The 15472-nt window shown below is 42.8% G+C and overlaps 1 protein-coding gene across 2 annotated transcripts in view; it reads right to left on the bottom strand.

Moving 5' to 3' along the window:
- The window catches only part of Esr1 (estrogen receptor 1), a 325828-nt gene extending 311603 nt beyond the window's left edge, over positions 1–14225 (bottom strand). Inside the window, exon 1 of one of the 2 annotated variants that reach the window (XM_070010912.1) lies at positions 14145–14225. Coding sequence is in view for 1 of the 2 variants with exons in the window: in XM_070010911.1 (XP_069867012.1) it covers positions 13922–13924 (3 nt within the window). In the remaining variant the exon portion in view is untranslated. Of the gene's footprint in view, positions 1–13921; positions 13995–14144 lie in introns of those variants that run through there. The other variant, XM_070010911.1, reaches the window with a different exon arrangement.
- Positions 14226–15472: the final 1247 nt, after the last annotated feature.

Genomic DNA, 15472 nt, shown 5'->3' on the forward strand with positions numbered 1-15472 from the left:
ACACCGGAACGGCAGTGTCATTATAATACCTATTTGACTGAACTCAGCAACTCCGGAATGAGAAAAGGGAGATCATAAAGCAATTAAGAATTTAAAAGATTCATTTCTACAACCAGAGAGTTGGCTTCAAAAGCAAAGAAAGCCAGGCACCAGTGGTTCATGCCTATAATCCTAGATACTCAGGGAGGCTGAGATCTGAGGATCAAGGTTAGAAGCCAGCTCGAAAGTCCATGTGATTCTTATCTCCAATTAACCAGCAATCCATCAGAAGTGGAGTTGTGGCTCAACCACCAGCCTTGAGGGAAAAAAAAGCTAAGGGATAACTCTATGCCATGAGTTCAAGCCCCAGTAATGGCACCAAAAAATAAAAAAAGAAGAAAAACAAAGAACAAAAGTGAGGGTAGGGGCAACTTCCACATGGATAGCACAATAAACCCACTAACATACAGTTTATGTTTTAATTTTTGCCCTTTAGACTCTTTCTACTTACTGCCAATATTTAGTATTGATCGAGCCAAATATATTTGAGAGTGGGTAAGCCACTGACATTCTGGGTCACTCACAAATGGAAAGGCAGCAAAAGTGGAGGCTGATTCTATTGATAGAGTCAAAGGGACATCTGACTCAAGCAGACGCAGTAGGCTGCAAGTTCAATGCTATCCAGAATCCCAATGGCTTCAGTTCACACCTCTTTCAAAACTCCATAACCATGCAACCTTAGACCTTTATGGAAGCATCAGCATCCCATCCAGAGCCTCAAAGGAGGAAGAAGTGCATTTGTCCTTCAAACTCCCAGGATTTGGCCTGCTTCTGGTTCATTCAGACTCCAGCAGATGGAAGGCTTATTTGTTGGGTAAGCCCTTTCTTTGCCTTCTCTTCATGTCTTTCTCCTCACTTCATTACAGAAAGAGGAATCAAAGTAGACATCTGCCTTTAGCTAGCAAACAGCTCCAGGCACGCATGGTGTTGGCAGTAGGGAACGTTTCCACCCTCCCCACCACCCTCTGTGGTTCACAGCCCAGTGCCCTCGTGGCTGTGCACAGTCTTCATAGAAGGATTAGGTCTAGAACTGACCAGAGGGTCAGGGAGCTTGTGAGTGAGGCAAGATGGCCTGGGGCCACAGGATGTGTCCGGCCTGGCAAGACCGGTCTGGCCAGTCCCATGGCACTTTGGAGGACAAGGACCAAGCCTGGAAGAGGTAACACTATTTCATATTTTGATTAGTCATAAAGCCTTGGCCTAGAGCCCTTTCATTTAACAAGAAGGACAGACAAGGTCTAACCAAAAACTTTCCTGAAGCGTCCTCCCTCCCCCAATGCCTAGTTCTGGAAGTAGATTGCCCTGGTGAGCAAAACATGCCAGTGTAGAGCTCAGCGAGACCAGGTTCGGTGCCCTAGCATCTCTTGCCAACTGGCAGACAGACCTAGGGCCACACCCTCCTTTGCCATTTGGACAGATTATATTCAAATAGACCTCCATGTGACTCCGTGGACTCCGAGTTGCTGTGCTCTTCAGCCGTTGAGGGACTAGCATGGTATCGACAAATGTGGAGGGGCTTTTAATATGTTATCCTATGTACCTGCTGCCCCTCAAACAAACGGCCAGGAATAGAGCCAACCTGTGCTTACTGGTCATTATGCCTGCATGGCTTACCATGGGGTCTGCAAACTGATTCAAAATGCTCTAGGGAAGATTTTTCCTTGAAAATGGATTTGAAGGTCAATGAGGTGGGTATTTTTTTCCTCTTTTAATTTTTTTAAATGATGTCAACATTGGCTGATATCCTACAAGTGAAATGGCTACTTGTATATCTAAATGACTTCTTTTTTCTCTTTTGGCACCTCTTGTTGCCTGAAACAATTGAATTCTATAGGAAGACTGCTTCATGTTTGAGAGTCGGTGACTCATGTCTACTTTCAGGTAGGTCAGTGGGTATATGTAATTATACTTAACTTTAGGATTAATGAAACACAAACTCACATTTGGGAGTGGGTGGTCTTTGTTTTTCCATGTGGTAATCTTTATTTTAAATCTTTATTTTATAGAAAAATTAGAGACCTCAGAAAAAAAATAAAAGTGGGGTGGAGGGATGGATGTAAGAAACAGAAAAAGTCCTTACTACAAGATTATTTCCTAAATGTCACAGGGGAGAGGTATATAAATCACAATCTAGATATGGAAGAGTAAGGGGTTAATCCTGTGAGGAGTAAAAAGCAAGAAGAAAAGGTACCTCTTGTCCTATATCTTATAGTGGCCTCAATAAAAAAAAAATCTGAGGGCAAACCTTTCTTTTAATTTTTGTCAATACTGGGGTTTGTTTGAACTCAAGTCCTAACACATACTTTGGCAGATGCTCAACTGCCGGACCACACATCCAGCCCATTTTTTGCTGGTTATTTTTGAAATAGGGTCTCACTTCCTGCCCAAGGTACATGACTGGAAAGACATCTTCCTGTTAGATTTTTAGTTTTTGCTGGGGTAATGCATCCGGCTTCCCTCTGTTAAGATGGAATCTTCTAGATTTTTCTGCCTAGACCAACCTTGAACCATGATCCTTCTAAACTCAGCCTTTCATGTAGTTTAGGACAACAGGCATGTGACACTGCATCCAGCCACAGGCTGGGAAGGGCTCTCACAAACTCTCCCGTCTGGCTGGCCTGGAACTGTGATCCTACCATTTTAAGCTTCCCAAGCAGCTAAGATGATACCGAGTTCCCAGCACACACTTTACTTCTTATGAGCACCATATAATTGGCAGGAGAAGAAGGAGGCTGTAAAATTCAAATAAAAAATGTTCTCACTTGCGAACAGCTATGACAGTTATGGGAAAAAATAAAATTTAAAAGCCTTGTAATATTTAGGTGTCCCTGTATTTGGACGTGACTATAAAGCATCACAGATAAGTTCATTAGACTCCCCGATAACATAGGAAATGTTCACCACACAGCACAATGTGTGTGAAGATGTTCCAGTGGTTGGTGGTTCGCCTACTGTATCCTTTATTTTGACTCCAGAAACACACGCAGGATGAGGGCTGGAGCTCAGAAGTAGAGCTTTTCTCTGGCTCTCATGAGGCTCTGAGTTCAATCCCCAGTCCAAGAAGAAAAAGAAACACAGTGGCGTCCTCTCCATTGTGGGCCCTTGTGCCCCTACTGATACATGCTTGAAAATCAAAGAAGTTAAATGAAAAATGACTCCCCAAATAGAGAGCCCAATGTGTGTGTGTCTGTGTGTGTGCATGCGCTTGCGCATGTGTGAGAGAGACAGATGACAGACAGACAGACAGAGACAGAGACAGAGCTAGAGGAAGGAATGTTTTTTGTGCTGGAATGAGGACTTGAACTCACCCTCTCATTCAGCTTTTTCTCTCATAGCTAGTGCTCTCGTTCAGCCATACCTCTACTGACAGCCTTTTGCTGGAAATAGATAGAAGTCTTAATGATTTGTCTGCCTGTGCTGGTTTCAAACCTTGATCCTCACATCTCAGCCTCTTGAGTATGAGAATTATAGGAGTGAGTCACCGGTGCCCTGCCCACATTAGTTTTTATGCATTTGGTAGAGAAGCTAAGAGACAGAAAGGAGCAATTAGCTTGTTCACACACAGCTCTGCAGTGATTCCCTGGAGATCCCTATCTCTGTCCCTCTTGTAAAGAGTTGTTGGGATTTGTTATCACAGCTCTAAATAATAGAAGAGTTTTGGGGTTTTTTTTTCTTTTTTTTAAAGAGATAAGAAAATGGTAACGTAGGTGATTTTGAAAGATTTCCTTCCTAGTTGGGTTGCCCACTTCAATGAAACAAGAAGGTCAAAAGAAACGTGAAAAAAAATCAATGTCTGAATCAATAGATGGCATCTCTGCTCAAATCAGATTACTTGATCCTACTCTTCTCTATGAAGCTAAGTAGAACACAAGCTATTAGCCATTAACAAAACTGACAAGCATTCATTCATTCATTTATACCATAAATGATATAAATGATATCACAGGCCATAACCTGTGATATCAACTCTCAGATATCTACTTCTGTTTCTAAAGATCTGTTTTTCCCATGATGGCAAAAACTCCTGGCTAATAAGATCTCAATTTGTGTGTTCTGCACCAGAGTAGCTGGCATAGCCATGGGCTTGGTTTTACCAGCTATTTGCAAGTGGTTCTGTGGAAGAAAAAAAAAACCAAGGTGTTTCTCAGAACAGGTAAGGAATTTACCCTGTTACTCACTTGATAGCTTAGTCTTTGTTTGCCTATTCAACTCTTCCTGAATTTTTACTTTATTACAAGATATTTCAACTGACTCCCTATGAGTGCTTCCAGAATATTCCATAGATCAACTTCATTCTTCAATCTAAAATATCAGCATGCCTATTCTTTTCCTTAATTCCAAGCAACAATGAATCTATTTTTTTTCTCAATTAAACAACCTACTAATGCAAAGTCAAACACTGAATGGAGAAGTATTTAGAACCAGCAGGTATAGACTGACAGATTTATAGAGGATAATGGATAGATAGCTCTACCTGCTATTTTAGACCTAGGAAACATCTGCTGCAAGTAAGCAGTTTGTGGTCCCAAAATCAAACAGAAGAAGAAGATAAAAAAATAAAATAAAAAATCATACTGATTCTGTAGCTTTGGTAGCTTATTTTGCTTTTTAACCAAAAATAATAGTAGGCTTCTGTATTCTGTTCTTATGTTCTACTGATACTGAATTTTCCTATAAGGTAAATGAGAAAGATTAGAAAGCATAAAACTTTTCAGCAGAAAGTAAGCAAGTAGAGACTGAGGAGGGAAAATGCTAATTAAAAGTATATTTACCTGAACCATAGGAGACACACACCCTCATACAGACCATGCCAGTCAGGCTATGAGGGTATCCCGCTCATAGAAATGGTGGAAGCCAATTCCTGGAGAGACTCGTGATTGGCCATATCCCATATAATAATGTATATAGAGAGTCACACAACCCCTTAATAATGAACTTCTTTTATTTCTACCCTAGTCTTTTAGTCTCATCATAAGCAACTCCATGAAGCAAAGACTTGGCTGTCATTCAGTACATTTGGACAGTGGAACCTGACCAAATTGCTTGACATTCTACCCCTACTCCCTACTCTATTTTCAGTCCCCATTTTCCCTCCCCAGTAACTTTCTCATTAAGCATTATCTGGTTTGGCTGTCTCTACTACCTACTTCAGATAATTGCTCAACTCTCCACTTGGCTCTCTGCTGGGTAGGCTTGACCTACGAGAATGGATGGAAAAGGAACCAACATTTTCCTTTGATCTCTTAGAACTCAGGATTCCATTATATAATCGACCATAAATCCCAGCAGTGGAGATTGACATCAACCTCCAAAGTGACCAGAATATGACACTCCTAGGTGATTCACGATGAACCTGACACTTCTTCAATAATATGAACTCAGTGCTTCAGTGTGACCACAATGAGACACTTTTCTGAGTTGCCTTCTCCATAGGTTTGAGAGTTTCCTTGATTGATTTTTCTCTTCTGTAATCTAAGCCTTGTAGGCCAAATGTTCTAACTGGCTATTTGCTTCTTCAGATTTAAGCTCACAGATGTTTCCTTGTGGCCACACAGAATACCACTCCTCTGAGAATAGATTCGATACATAAAATGGGCAATAAATTTCGAACTCAAGAGCTAGATGAAGAAGTCAAGTGCTAGCCCAGGTTAGCACACTTTTGTACATGTCCAAGAGTCTAGTGTTCCCAGATTTCAAGTACAGATGCTCGTGGATTCTAGGAATCCAGGCAACAAATCAGAGCCTTTGCTAATCCCTAAAGCTTCTTTTATGTCACAGAATAAGTCTCATTCCCTACCGAACCTCTCACTATGGCATCTAACGAGGAGAAAGTTGGCATTTAGATTTCACTTGTCTTCCAAGTGCCGAGGGAGGAGTACAATGGAGAGAATCCAGGCAGTGAGAAAGAAGTGGGCCCTGCCTAGTCCAAGCATGCAATAATTTGTGACCTGTTCTCAATGATTAATACTCAACTACTTTAACACTACTTATGCAACACAAATACCACACAAAGCAGACCTTTGCCTTCTCGGTTTTTTTCTCCCCCTTTCCTAGAAAACATTTTTCTATGAAACTTTTCGTGTGGTGTTGGTTACAATATCTACTGGAAGTTGCTACTTGCTTGATTTGTGAAGGAGGAATGTTCTGGAGAAAGAGGCCATCAAACCAACACAAGCCACATGCTTCATTCCCAGTGGTAGAATGGCACCCTGTCCTTGGACTTCTCTGCTCAAAATACAAAGCTAAACATCGGCCACCATAGTACACTCTTGAGAGTATACAATCAGCACTTCAGACTTCTGCAACTGAAATGAAATTATTGAGTCTGCTTGACCCTCATCTCCAACAGGTCCTAGCCTTGGCTTTGTTCTATTGTGGGTGTCCTCACCTTTAACTATCTCTTAAAAAAATAAGAAAAAGGAGCCAGGCCCTGGTGGCTCAGGTCTGTAATCCTAGCAACTCAGGAGACTAAATTCTGAAGATTGCTGTTCAAAGCCAGCCCAGGTAGGAAAGTCTCTGAGATTCTTATATCCAATTAGCCATCCCCAAACCAGAAGTTGAACTGTGACTCAAAGTGGTAGCATGCTAGTGTTGAGCACCAAAATTCAGGGACAGCACCCAGGCCCTGGGTTCAAGCCCCACAACCAACCAAAAAAAAAAGGAGAAAACATAAGCTTCCCCCTCTTCCTCCTCACATCCTTGGAGGCAGCCTGCTATATCTGCATGGCACAGAACATTTCCACGCCGACAAGAACTCTCACAACCCCCTGCCCAGAGTCCTCTGTCAGTGGGACAATGCGTATCTGTCTCTGTTCCCGGTCAGCTGCCTATGGGTTTGATTGTACATGCCCTACCACCTCAGCTGTAACTCAACAAGCTACTGAAGACAAGAACTATACCCACGATGACTGGGGAGTTCCCTCCGTGTAACTTTTTCATCAGTTTTGTGAGGGAAATAAGCACTCAGAGTGAAGACTTGCTTTGTCCCCCAAGCAGCTGTTGGATAACCACTCACAAGTCACCACCATCTTGACAATCACAATAGAGAGATAAGAACTGTTTCCTTATGATCTATGTTCTTCTCCAATTGAACTCATTTTACTATGAAAATATTTTGAGCAAGTAGCATTTTAAAACAATGCTACTTTTCAAATTAGCTTAGGATTGCTTAGGCTATTTGGTGCTTGGGAAACTTATTATAAAATCAGGCAGACAGAGTGCCAGCTACATAGGCTTGCTATTCACATCCAGGTAGAGTAGTATCTTCTTACTCCTACCCTACTGTATCTCTTCCAGTCATTTTTTTTTTTTTTTGGAGAGCAGAACAAAATCTCCTTTATAACCATAAACAATCATAATTCCAAAAAAGTGAGCCTGAAAAGATTTGTTCAATTGTTCAATTTAAGATTTTTCAATTTAAATTAATAGTGCACCTCTCGTGACCTCTTCCAATCGCCTCCAGAATTGATGTACTTGCTCTTCACTTGAAGACTTTAATCTACACAGTATTTTCCTTCCGTTAAGGCATCATCTGTCCCAAACTCGGCACTCAAATCTTTCATGCCTACACTATGAAGCTCAGCTCCTCAAAATGAAATCCACCTCTCCATGGCTAAATTCTATCCCACCATTTACTTGCACAGTTAACATATTCTTTTCCCATTTGCTACCACTTCCCCAAAGTCTGTTGTCCCATACCTTTGCCCCTACTATTTATCCCCTTTCCTTACATCTCCCCAAGGCAAGATTGCCGATCTGTCCAGATCAATACCTCTTCAAGATCAACCACTTCTTCTCCTTGTGTTCCCACCCCATGGTGCTTGCTCTCCACTCACAAAGCTCTCAGTATGTTCTATTCTATTCTGGATGCTGAGGCACAAAGTCAGCGTTACAGCTATTCTGTGATAGTCATATGCCATAGAGCACACAGTTAGCTTTCTGTACCTGACAGAGAAGATCTGGACATGAAAGACCATGCTGGGTTCAACTGGACAGAACAATTCCATGCCTGACCTAGGTGTGCACCAGGATGTCAGCTGAACAACACCCTACCTCTCTACTCAAGGCTTGTTCGGTCTGTTTGTGCGCAAGTCTCTAGGAAAATGCTTAATGTCCCACAGCAAGGCTTTGTAATTGTTCTTCATTCCAGGAACAAAAGTAGGAAAAGTACCTAACAATGTAAGGCCAATTCCACTACATTCCCAGCAAACTTAACCCCTACATATCCCATCGGAAAACTCCATGCGACCAGGATTTCTAAAATTCTTTTTCTTTTTTTTTTTTTTTTTTTAATTTTTTTTTTGGGGGGTCCGGTCATGGGGCCTGAACTCTGGGCCTGGGCACTGTCCTTCAGCTCTTCAGCTCAAGGCTAGCACTCTACCACTTGAGCCACAGCGCCACTTCCGGCTTTTTTCTTTTCGCTTATGTGGGGCTGAGGAATCGAACCCAGGGCCTCGAGCATGCAAGGCAAGCGCTCTACCACTGAGCCACCTTCCCAGCCCCATTTCTTTTTCTTTTTTTATTGTGAAAATACCGTTCAGAGGGGTTACAATTACATGGGCGAGGTAATGAGTACATTTCTTATCAGGCATTGTTGCCTCCTCCTTTGTTTCCCTTTCCCATCCCTTCCCATCTCCACCCCCCTCTAAAATTCTTTATTAGAAAGAAATGTGTATCTTAATGTGTATCTTCTTTGCAAGGTGTTAGGAAAAGAAATCCTGACAAATAATTAGCTATCAGAATACAAAAGATAAAGGCTTTCTCAATTTTTTTTTTTGCATGTCTTGGAATCCATCAAGCTCTGGGCGGCCATACCCCCAGGAGAACACTTAACCCATGGCACCTGGAGGAAGGAAGGGCCGTGGGAATGAAGGGAGGTCACCCCTTTATAGAAGCACCTTGAAGCGGGGGGTTCTTCTGAAGCAGTAGGTGAGAGGTACATTTAACGTGGTCAGCTGCTGGCCATTCCACGAGAGAAGGGATTCGTGAGCGCAAGGGGATAAAAAGTATGACCAGCCCAGAGTCACACTGCTACCCTGGCGAAGGAAGGACAGGAGCCATGACCACTGAGACTGACACGTCTACTTCACACTTTTTACACAACTGAGGTTCCCCAGGAACCTCCTCCTCCTCCTTGGCACAAAGGGCTTGTGTATCATCTTCAAGGCACCAAGAAAGGGCAGGTGTGTCAGGTTCCAATGGTTCTCACCTGGAATCCTAGTACTTAAGGGGCTGAGATCTGAGGATCCGCAGGAAATTCTATGAGATTCTTATCTCCACTGAACCATCCAAACAGCTGGAAGTGGTACTGTGGCTCAAAGTGGTAGAGTGCTAGCCTTGAGCAAAAGCAGCAGCCCGGGGTCAGTACCCAGGCTCTGAGTTCAAGCCCCAGGACCATCAACAAAAGATTTCAAAATAACAAATTTTTTAAGAAAGAGCAGGTAAGGTTGTGCCCCGTTTATAACCCAAAACACAGAGAACTGGTTATTATTCTAAATGGGAGATGACCATCAGATTAAGTTCCTGAAAGTCATGGTTAAAAGTCATGGTTAAGAAATTGAAGTTTCACATATACAGCTAATAAAAATCTTCATTGTTGTTACTCCAAAAAGAGCAGTGCCTAACCACTGGCTTACCACATGGCTTCCCAAAATGAGTCACTGAGCACTCCCAAGGGGCAGAGATACTAAGGGTGGAGATGACCATCTTCCTTCCCAAACCCTACCATGATTCCCCCTAGCTCCCATGTGACCTTTGACACCTGCGGGGGAGGGGGGGAGGCTTGCCTTCCCACCAACACATAGATGGTTTCCCCAAAGCACCATCAGCCTCTCCCCCCACCTCCTCCTTGTACCGCGTCCAGGCTGCACTCAATGCGCTTTACATCCGAGATCTCACACTTAACTCCAGTAATGATTTATGCCTTGTGTAATAACTTGCATATGATAAAAGTGAACATTTCCCAAAATTCTTGTACTGACATGATTTCATTTAATCCTTATCAATCACTATAAATTTCTGTAAGTCAGGAACGTAACCATTACCTTGCTCATGTAACTATAACCCCTCTGTTCAGCATTTTTACAATATAAAAATGTACAAAATTAAAAAAAAGAATGTCATTCCTCTTATCATATAGATAGAGATATGGAGGCCTAGAGAGGACATAATGCCTGCTGTGAGATGAGCCTGGCAGGCTCCACACTGATCAGAAACTGAGTCTGTGTCCTGCAAAGGCTGTGAGCATATGGGGCTTTGGAAGTAGATGAACTTTCCTTCTAAGCCTACTGCTGTCATTTACAAGGCTATAATGTGGGACATGTCATTCACTCACAAAGCCTCAGTCTCCTCATTTGTAAAGGTAAATGCCTGGGGTGGGTGTGAGAAGTAATAGTAAAAATATCTATAAAAAAGTCACACCAAAGCAGGGCACCAGTGGCTCACACCTGTAATCCTAGCTACCCAGGAGGCTGAGATCTGAGGATCATGGTTCAAAGCCAGCCTGGACAGGAAACTCCGTGAGACTCTTATCTCCAATAAACCACTAGAAAACCGGAAGTGGTGCTATGGCTCAAGTGGTAGAGCACTCCTTGAGCTGAAAAGCACAGGGACAGTGCCCAAGCCCAGAGTTCAAGCCCTACAACCAACCAAAAAAAAAAAAAAAAACCCATGTGTGCATGGACTAAGATTTTGCCCCAACAACAACAAAATAAAAGGCTTCTATTTTTAGTGGCCCTAGAGATGAACCCAGGGCCCCATGCATGCTGAACACATTCTCTACCTCAATGTGCTTCTTTTGACATGAAAGTTAACTGTGACTTTTTTGTTTTGTGGGTGGTGGGGAGTTGAACTCAGGAACTAGACACTGTCCCTGAGCTATTCGCTCAAGCCTAGCACTCTACCACTTTGAGCCACAGCTCCACTTCCAGTTTTCCAATGGTTAATTGGAGTCTCTCAGATTTTTGTCTCACGGACTTTCCTGCCTGCGCTGGCTTTGAACCAAGACTCTCAGATCTCAGCCCCCTGAGCAGACAGAATCACAAGCGTGAGCCACCAGTGCCCAGCTGTAATGTATTTTTTGACGTATTTGTCTCAGCAAGATTTTCCTTGCCACCTTTCTCAACATGAAGGGATGTATCATCCTTATAGCCACACAGATGGGAATTATTAGAAGGACATTGGCATTCCTGAGACATCTCTTCATTACACACATTACACATCTCTTCATTTCAGCTAGTGGCCTGTCTAGCTGGCTGGACTAACTGCCCTTTACTGTTTAGGACAAGCCTCCAGTTATGGTCAGTTAGGCACCAATACCTGGCAGCTATCAACTGATCTTGAGGTCTGTTTATTTATTCAATATGTATTTATTGGGCACAGGCACTATACTAGCTTGGGAGAAAAATAATGTCCACACTGGATGGTGTAGCACACATCTGTAATCCCAGCATGCAGGAGGCTGAGGAAGGAGGATCTGAGTCCAAGGCCGGCCTGGGTTACACAGCGAGTTCTAAGCTAGCCTGAGCAATACAGTAATGCTCCATCATAAATCAAAGCAAAACAAACAAAAATAAAAGCAGGAGAGAAAAAGGAAAGAAAAAACAAAAATATTTTCTCATATTGAGCATCTAATTCTTGAAGACTATAAATAGTTTTATGAGTGGTTTAATCTCCCATGCATTAATTTGTCCCATGTAAATCATATTAGGAGGCTACTCCCCCTTTGTTGCAGATGAGAAATTCAAGATCAGAGGTGAAATCATTTTTCTAAATACCATAATAAGACTGAGGTGGAATTGAAGTCATGGAATTAGTCATCTATGGTGGATGTATAAATCTTCACCAGAATTTTAAGTTTTCATGGAAAACCTGAGCAGATTTATAAAGTACATAAGATAATAATTCTACTGGTAAAGGAATAGTTCAAGAATCACAGATTTTCAGAGAAAAAAAACAATGTTACATTCATCTTTTTATTGGGGGGAGGGGTAATACAGGTGAGTTGAACTCAGAGTCTCAAGTTTGGGAGGAAGGTGTATTACCACTTGAGCCACATCACCAATCTTTGCATTTTTTTCACCTCGATCTTGAGATCCCCCTGTCTCAGCCTCCGAGTAAATGGGATTACAGGCATAGTATCCTGTTTTTGTTTTGTTTTTACCACAAATGAGATGGTCATTCTTTCTCTTGCCTGGGTTTTAAATGGCCTACTTGTAACCATGGAACAAAGCTGTACAAATGAACGTTCTACCGCTGGGCCTCAGCCTGAGCAGTTGCTGTAATCACCGGGACGGAACTCGCAGACAAACACTCACAGGAGGCCCCCAGAGAACCAGGCTAGAAGGTTTAACAGGGACCTGGCACACACTTCCAATGCTTGGTGACTGGGGGGGAGTGGAGGGAAGGTAGAGAGAAGGGCCACCAGCTCCACACTAAACCAAACACCAATTTCCTTGAAGTGAAAGGAATTGTTTGACTTCGGTATAGTTGAAACCATATGAGCTTATCCCTATCTTTGACTGTCCCACATAAATATCTCCAACTAGCTAAGAAAAGTATCCTGATATTGAACCCTCATCCTTATAGCCAAAATTTTGCCCTATTTTTCTGTAGGTACATCAGATGTGCCTCTGATAGGTACGTCAGAGGTTTCTTTTTTTTTTTTCTAGTTTCCTTGAAAAACCAACCTAACCACCTCTACCAGTATTCTATCCAGGCATCCTACGGCCAACACTGGGCTGTCTTCAGGGATAGCCACAAAACCACAGCACCATTTGCCTCTGAGAAAGAGGAAAGAATTCTACCAAATAGAAATGGCTGTGAACCCAAGATCCCACTTTCCTCCATTTCTTTTGGCTCTCTGTGTGTTTTCAGATATTGTTCAAATACCCCCACCTCCCACCGGAGATCCGTTTATTCCAACGCACACCCACATACACATGGACATATGGTCCACATACAAACATGTGAGCATGTGGGATGAACACACACATGAACGCATGCACATATGAGCTAGAGAAAGACAGAGCTCTGTGTTTCTCACACTCAAAACCAGATTTGTCTCCCAGCAACTTTGCCCTAGGAAGGCCTCTGGAAACCTATTAAATGTGATTCAAAAAGTTATTTTAAAATCTGGCACCTTTGGCTAGGAATCAATGCCTCGATCACAAGACAGATAACACCCAACCCTTACAGTAAGTAAAAATATGTTTATCCAAGTTTAATCATGTTGGCTTTTATGGATAGGTCAGAGCGAATAAAGACTGGCTCGCTTCTTGAACAAGCCTGAGACTTACAGCCTAAGGAAATGCTGTCCTGAAACGGGCAGCATTCCTCTCAATAAAACGAAAGTATCCTGTCCTGTCAGACGGGAGCCCCGGGCCCTTACACCAGCAGCCCACTCCACAGGGCTGTGTCACAGGACAAAAAGTCATCAGTCCTTGTTTTTAAAAGTCAGTCCAGGGGACCCAAAAGAACTTGCTTTAAATCATGGGGCAATTTCCAGGCAGGGTTGCTCATTCTTTTATTGCTGGATTGCATAGCTCTTCAGAAAACAAAACTTGTCTGCCTTCAGGAGACAAATAATGGCTCATTCCAATCACTTAGTTCAAACTCACAGAAATTGCAGCACCGAAGATTAAGAACACAGCAAGTGCTGGAGCCACCCCGAGGTCAGTCCAATGAGGATCTGTGCAAATCCCATCGTATTTCAGCCACGGAGGATCTCAGAGCCAGGACAGAACCCATTAAATAGAAGTTTATCTGAGGTAAGCAGGCAACTTGTCAGTGCTGAACTAAGGAAAGGAAAAGGCATGACGCGCTCTGACTCAGCTCAATATTATTCCTCCCAAGTGAATTTCCACTGCAATCAGGTTAGATTTACCATGTTCGCAGGGCAGGATTCCTTGTCGACAACTCCGGAAAATAGTCCTAGAGTAGTAGGAGAGAGAAATAGACACCACTTGGCGCAGAGGAGGTAAGATCTGAGGTCAAGAGCCTGTTTGTACACAGTAACACATTCGGGGGCTGGGGGGTGGGGGGAGAGAAGAAGAAAGAAGGAAAGCAAAGTTAATAAATAAATGGAGGAGGAGAAGGAACAGGAGTACCTGCTGCAGGAGAAGAGTCCCTCAGAGACTGCCTTCCCGGGCTAGGGCAGAGCCCCGGGCATTACATTGGCCCGGGCTGCCCGGCTCAGCCCTGTGGAGCATGCAGCCTGCATTTTCAGTTTTGGTAGACACGGAGCTGTGGCTGTGATGACCATGAAATTAGGAAACCCAGAAACTCAAAACTAAAGAACTAGCACCACCATTTGACGAGGACTGGAAACTCTCCCGGAGACCTGAAGGAAGGCGGTGGCCTTCCTTTCTCTCCCATGCAGAGACTGTCACTTCCTAAACTCTGTGATGATAGATGGTTAACAAGAGACCAATCCTGGGTCATCTACCCGATTTAGTGTTCTTTGCATAATCCAACCCATTTTTTTCTTTATTCCTAATGATGTTCACAGTCTAGACAGGCATATGGAGTTGAGAGAAAATAAGAATAAGGCCTTCCTTTGACACATAAATTTTATTCACCCAGAATCAGCTTCAGCTACAAGTTAGGGTGAGTAGGGGTTTTGTAACTTTCTCTTTTGGCCTTTGACTCAACCAGCTCTGCCCGCTTGTCACTGATTAATTCATTTCTGATTAACTGTCACTGATTAATTAGACTTTGTAACCTACATGGGTTTAGCATCTCTCAGCTCTCGCTCCAAAGCCCTTTCTTCTGTCAAAGAACTTTCTGTAATGCTGGCATTTTACTGCAACAAGTTAGTTGCAAGTTTATGGATTGGTGGGGGTGAGGGTTTTCTTTTTTTGAGTTTTTTGGTACATGTGTTCATGAGTGTACTTTTTTAAACAAAGACAAACATTCTACAGTAAAAAAACATGGGATTTAATTTTATTTTCAATGCTGAGGATGAAGCGTAGGGTCTTGTGAGCTGGCAAGCCCTCTACCACTGAGCTATGCTCCGGCCCCTAGAATTTGTTTTTTGTAAAATTATATTGAAATGACAATAGCTTAGAAAGTCTGCTGAGGGTTTTGTAGCAAGCATGTTTGTAAATATACAGATGCTTTTTGTATGCAAGTATGACAACAGTTAGTTTTCTGAAAGTGAGAATGGAAAGAGAAGGGAGGAAGAGAGACATCGCTCTACATTCTGTATCTCTTTTGTCTCTGAGTCAAATTGAACCACATTAAATAAGAGGCAGCTCAGCTGGGTGCCTGTAGCTCACGCCTGTAATCCTAGCTACTCAGGAGGCTGAGATCTGAGGATCACGGTTCAGAGCCAGCCAAGGCAGGAAAGTCTGTGAGACTCTTATCTCCAATTAACCACCAGAAAACTGGAAGTGGCTCTGTGGTTCAAGTGGTAGAGCACTCACTTTTCTGGAAA

The sequence above is a fragment of the Dipodomys merriami genome, unplaced genomic scaffold (genome assembly GCF_024711535.1).
Source record: "Dipodomys merriami isolate MVZ:Mamm:240054 unplaced genomic scaffold, mDipMer1.0.p SCAF_8, whole genome shotgun sequence".
Taxonomy (NCBI): domain Eukaryota; kingdom Metazoa; phylum Chordata; class Mammalia; order Rodentia; family Heteromyidae; genus Dipodomys; species Dipodomys merriami.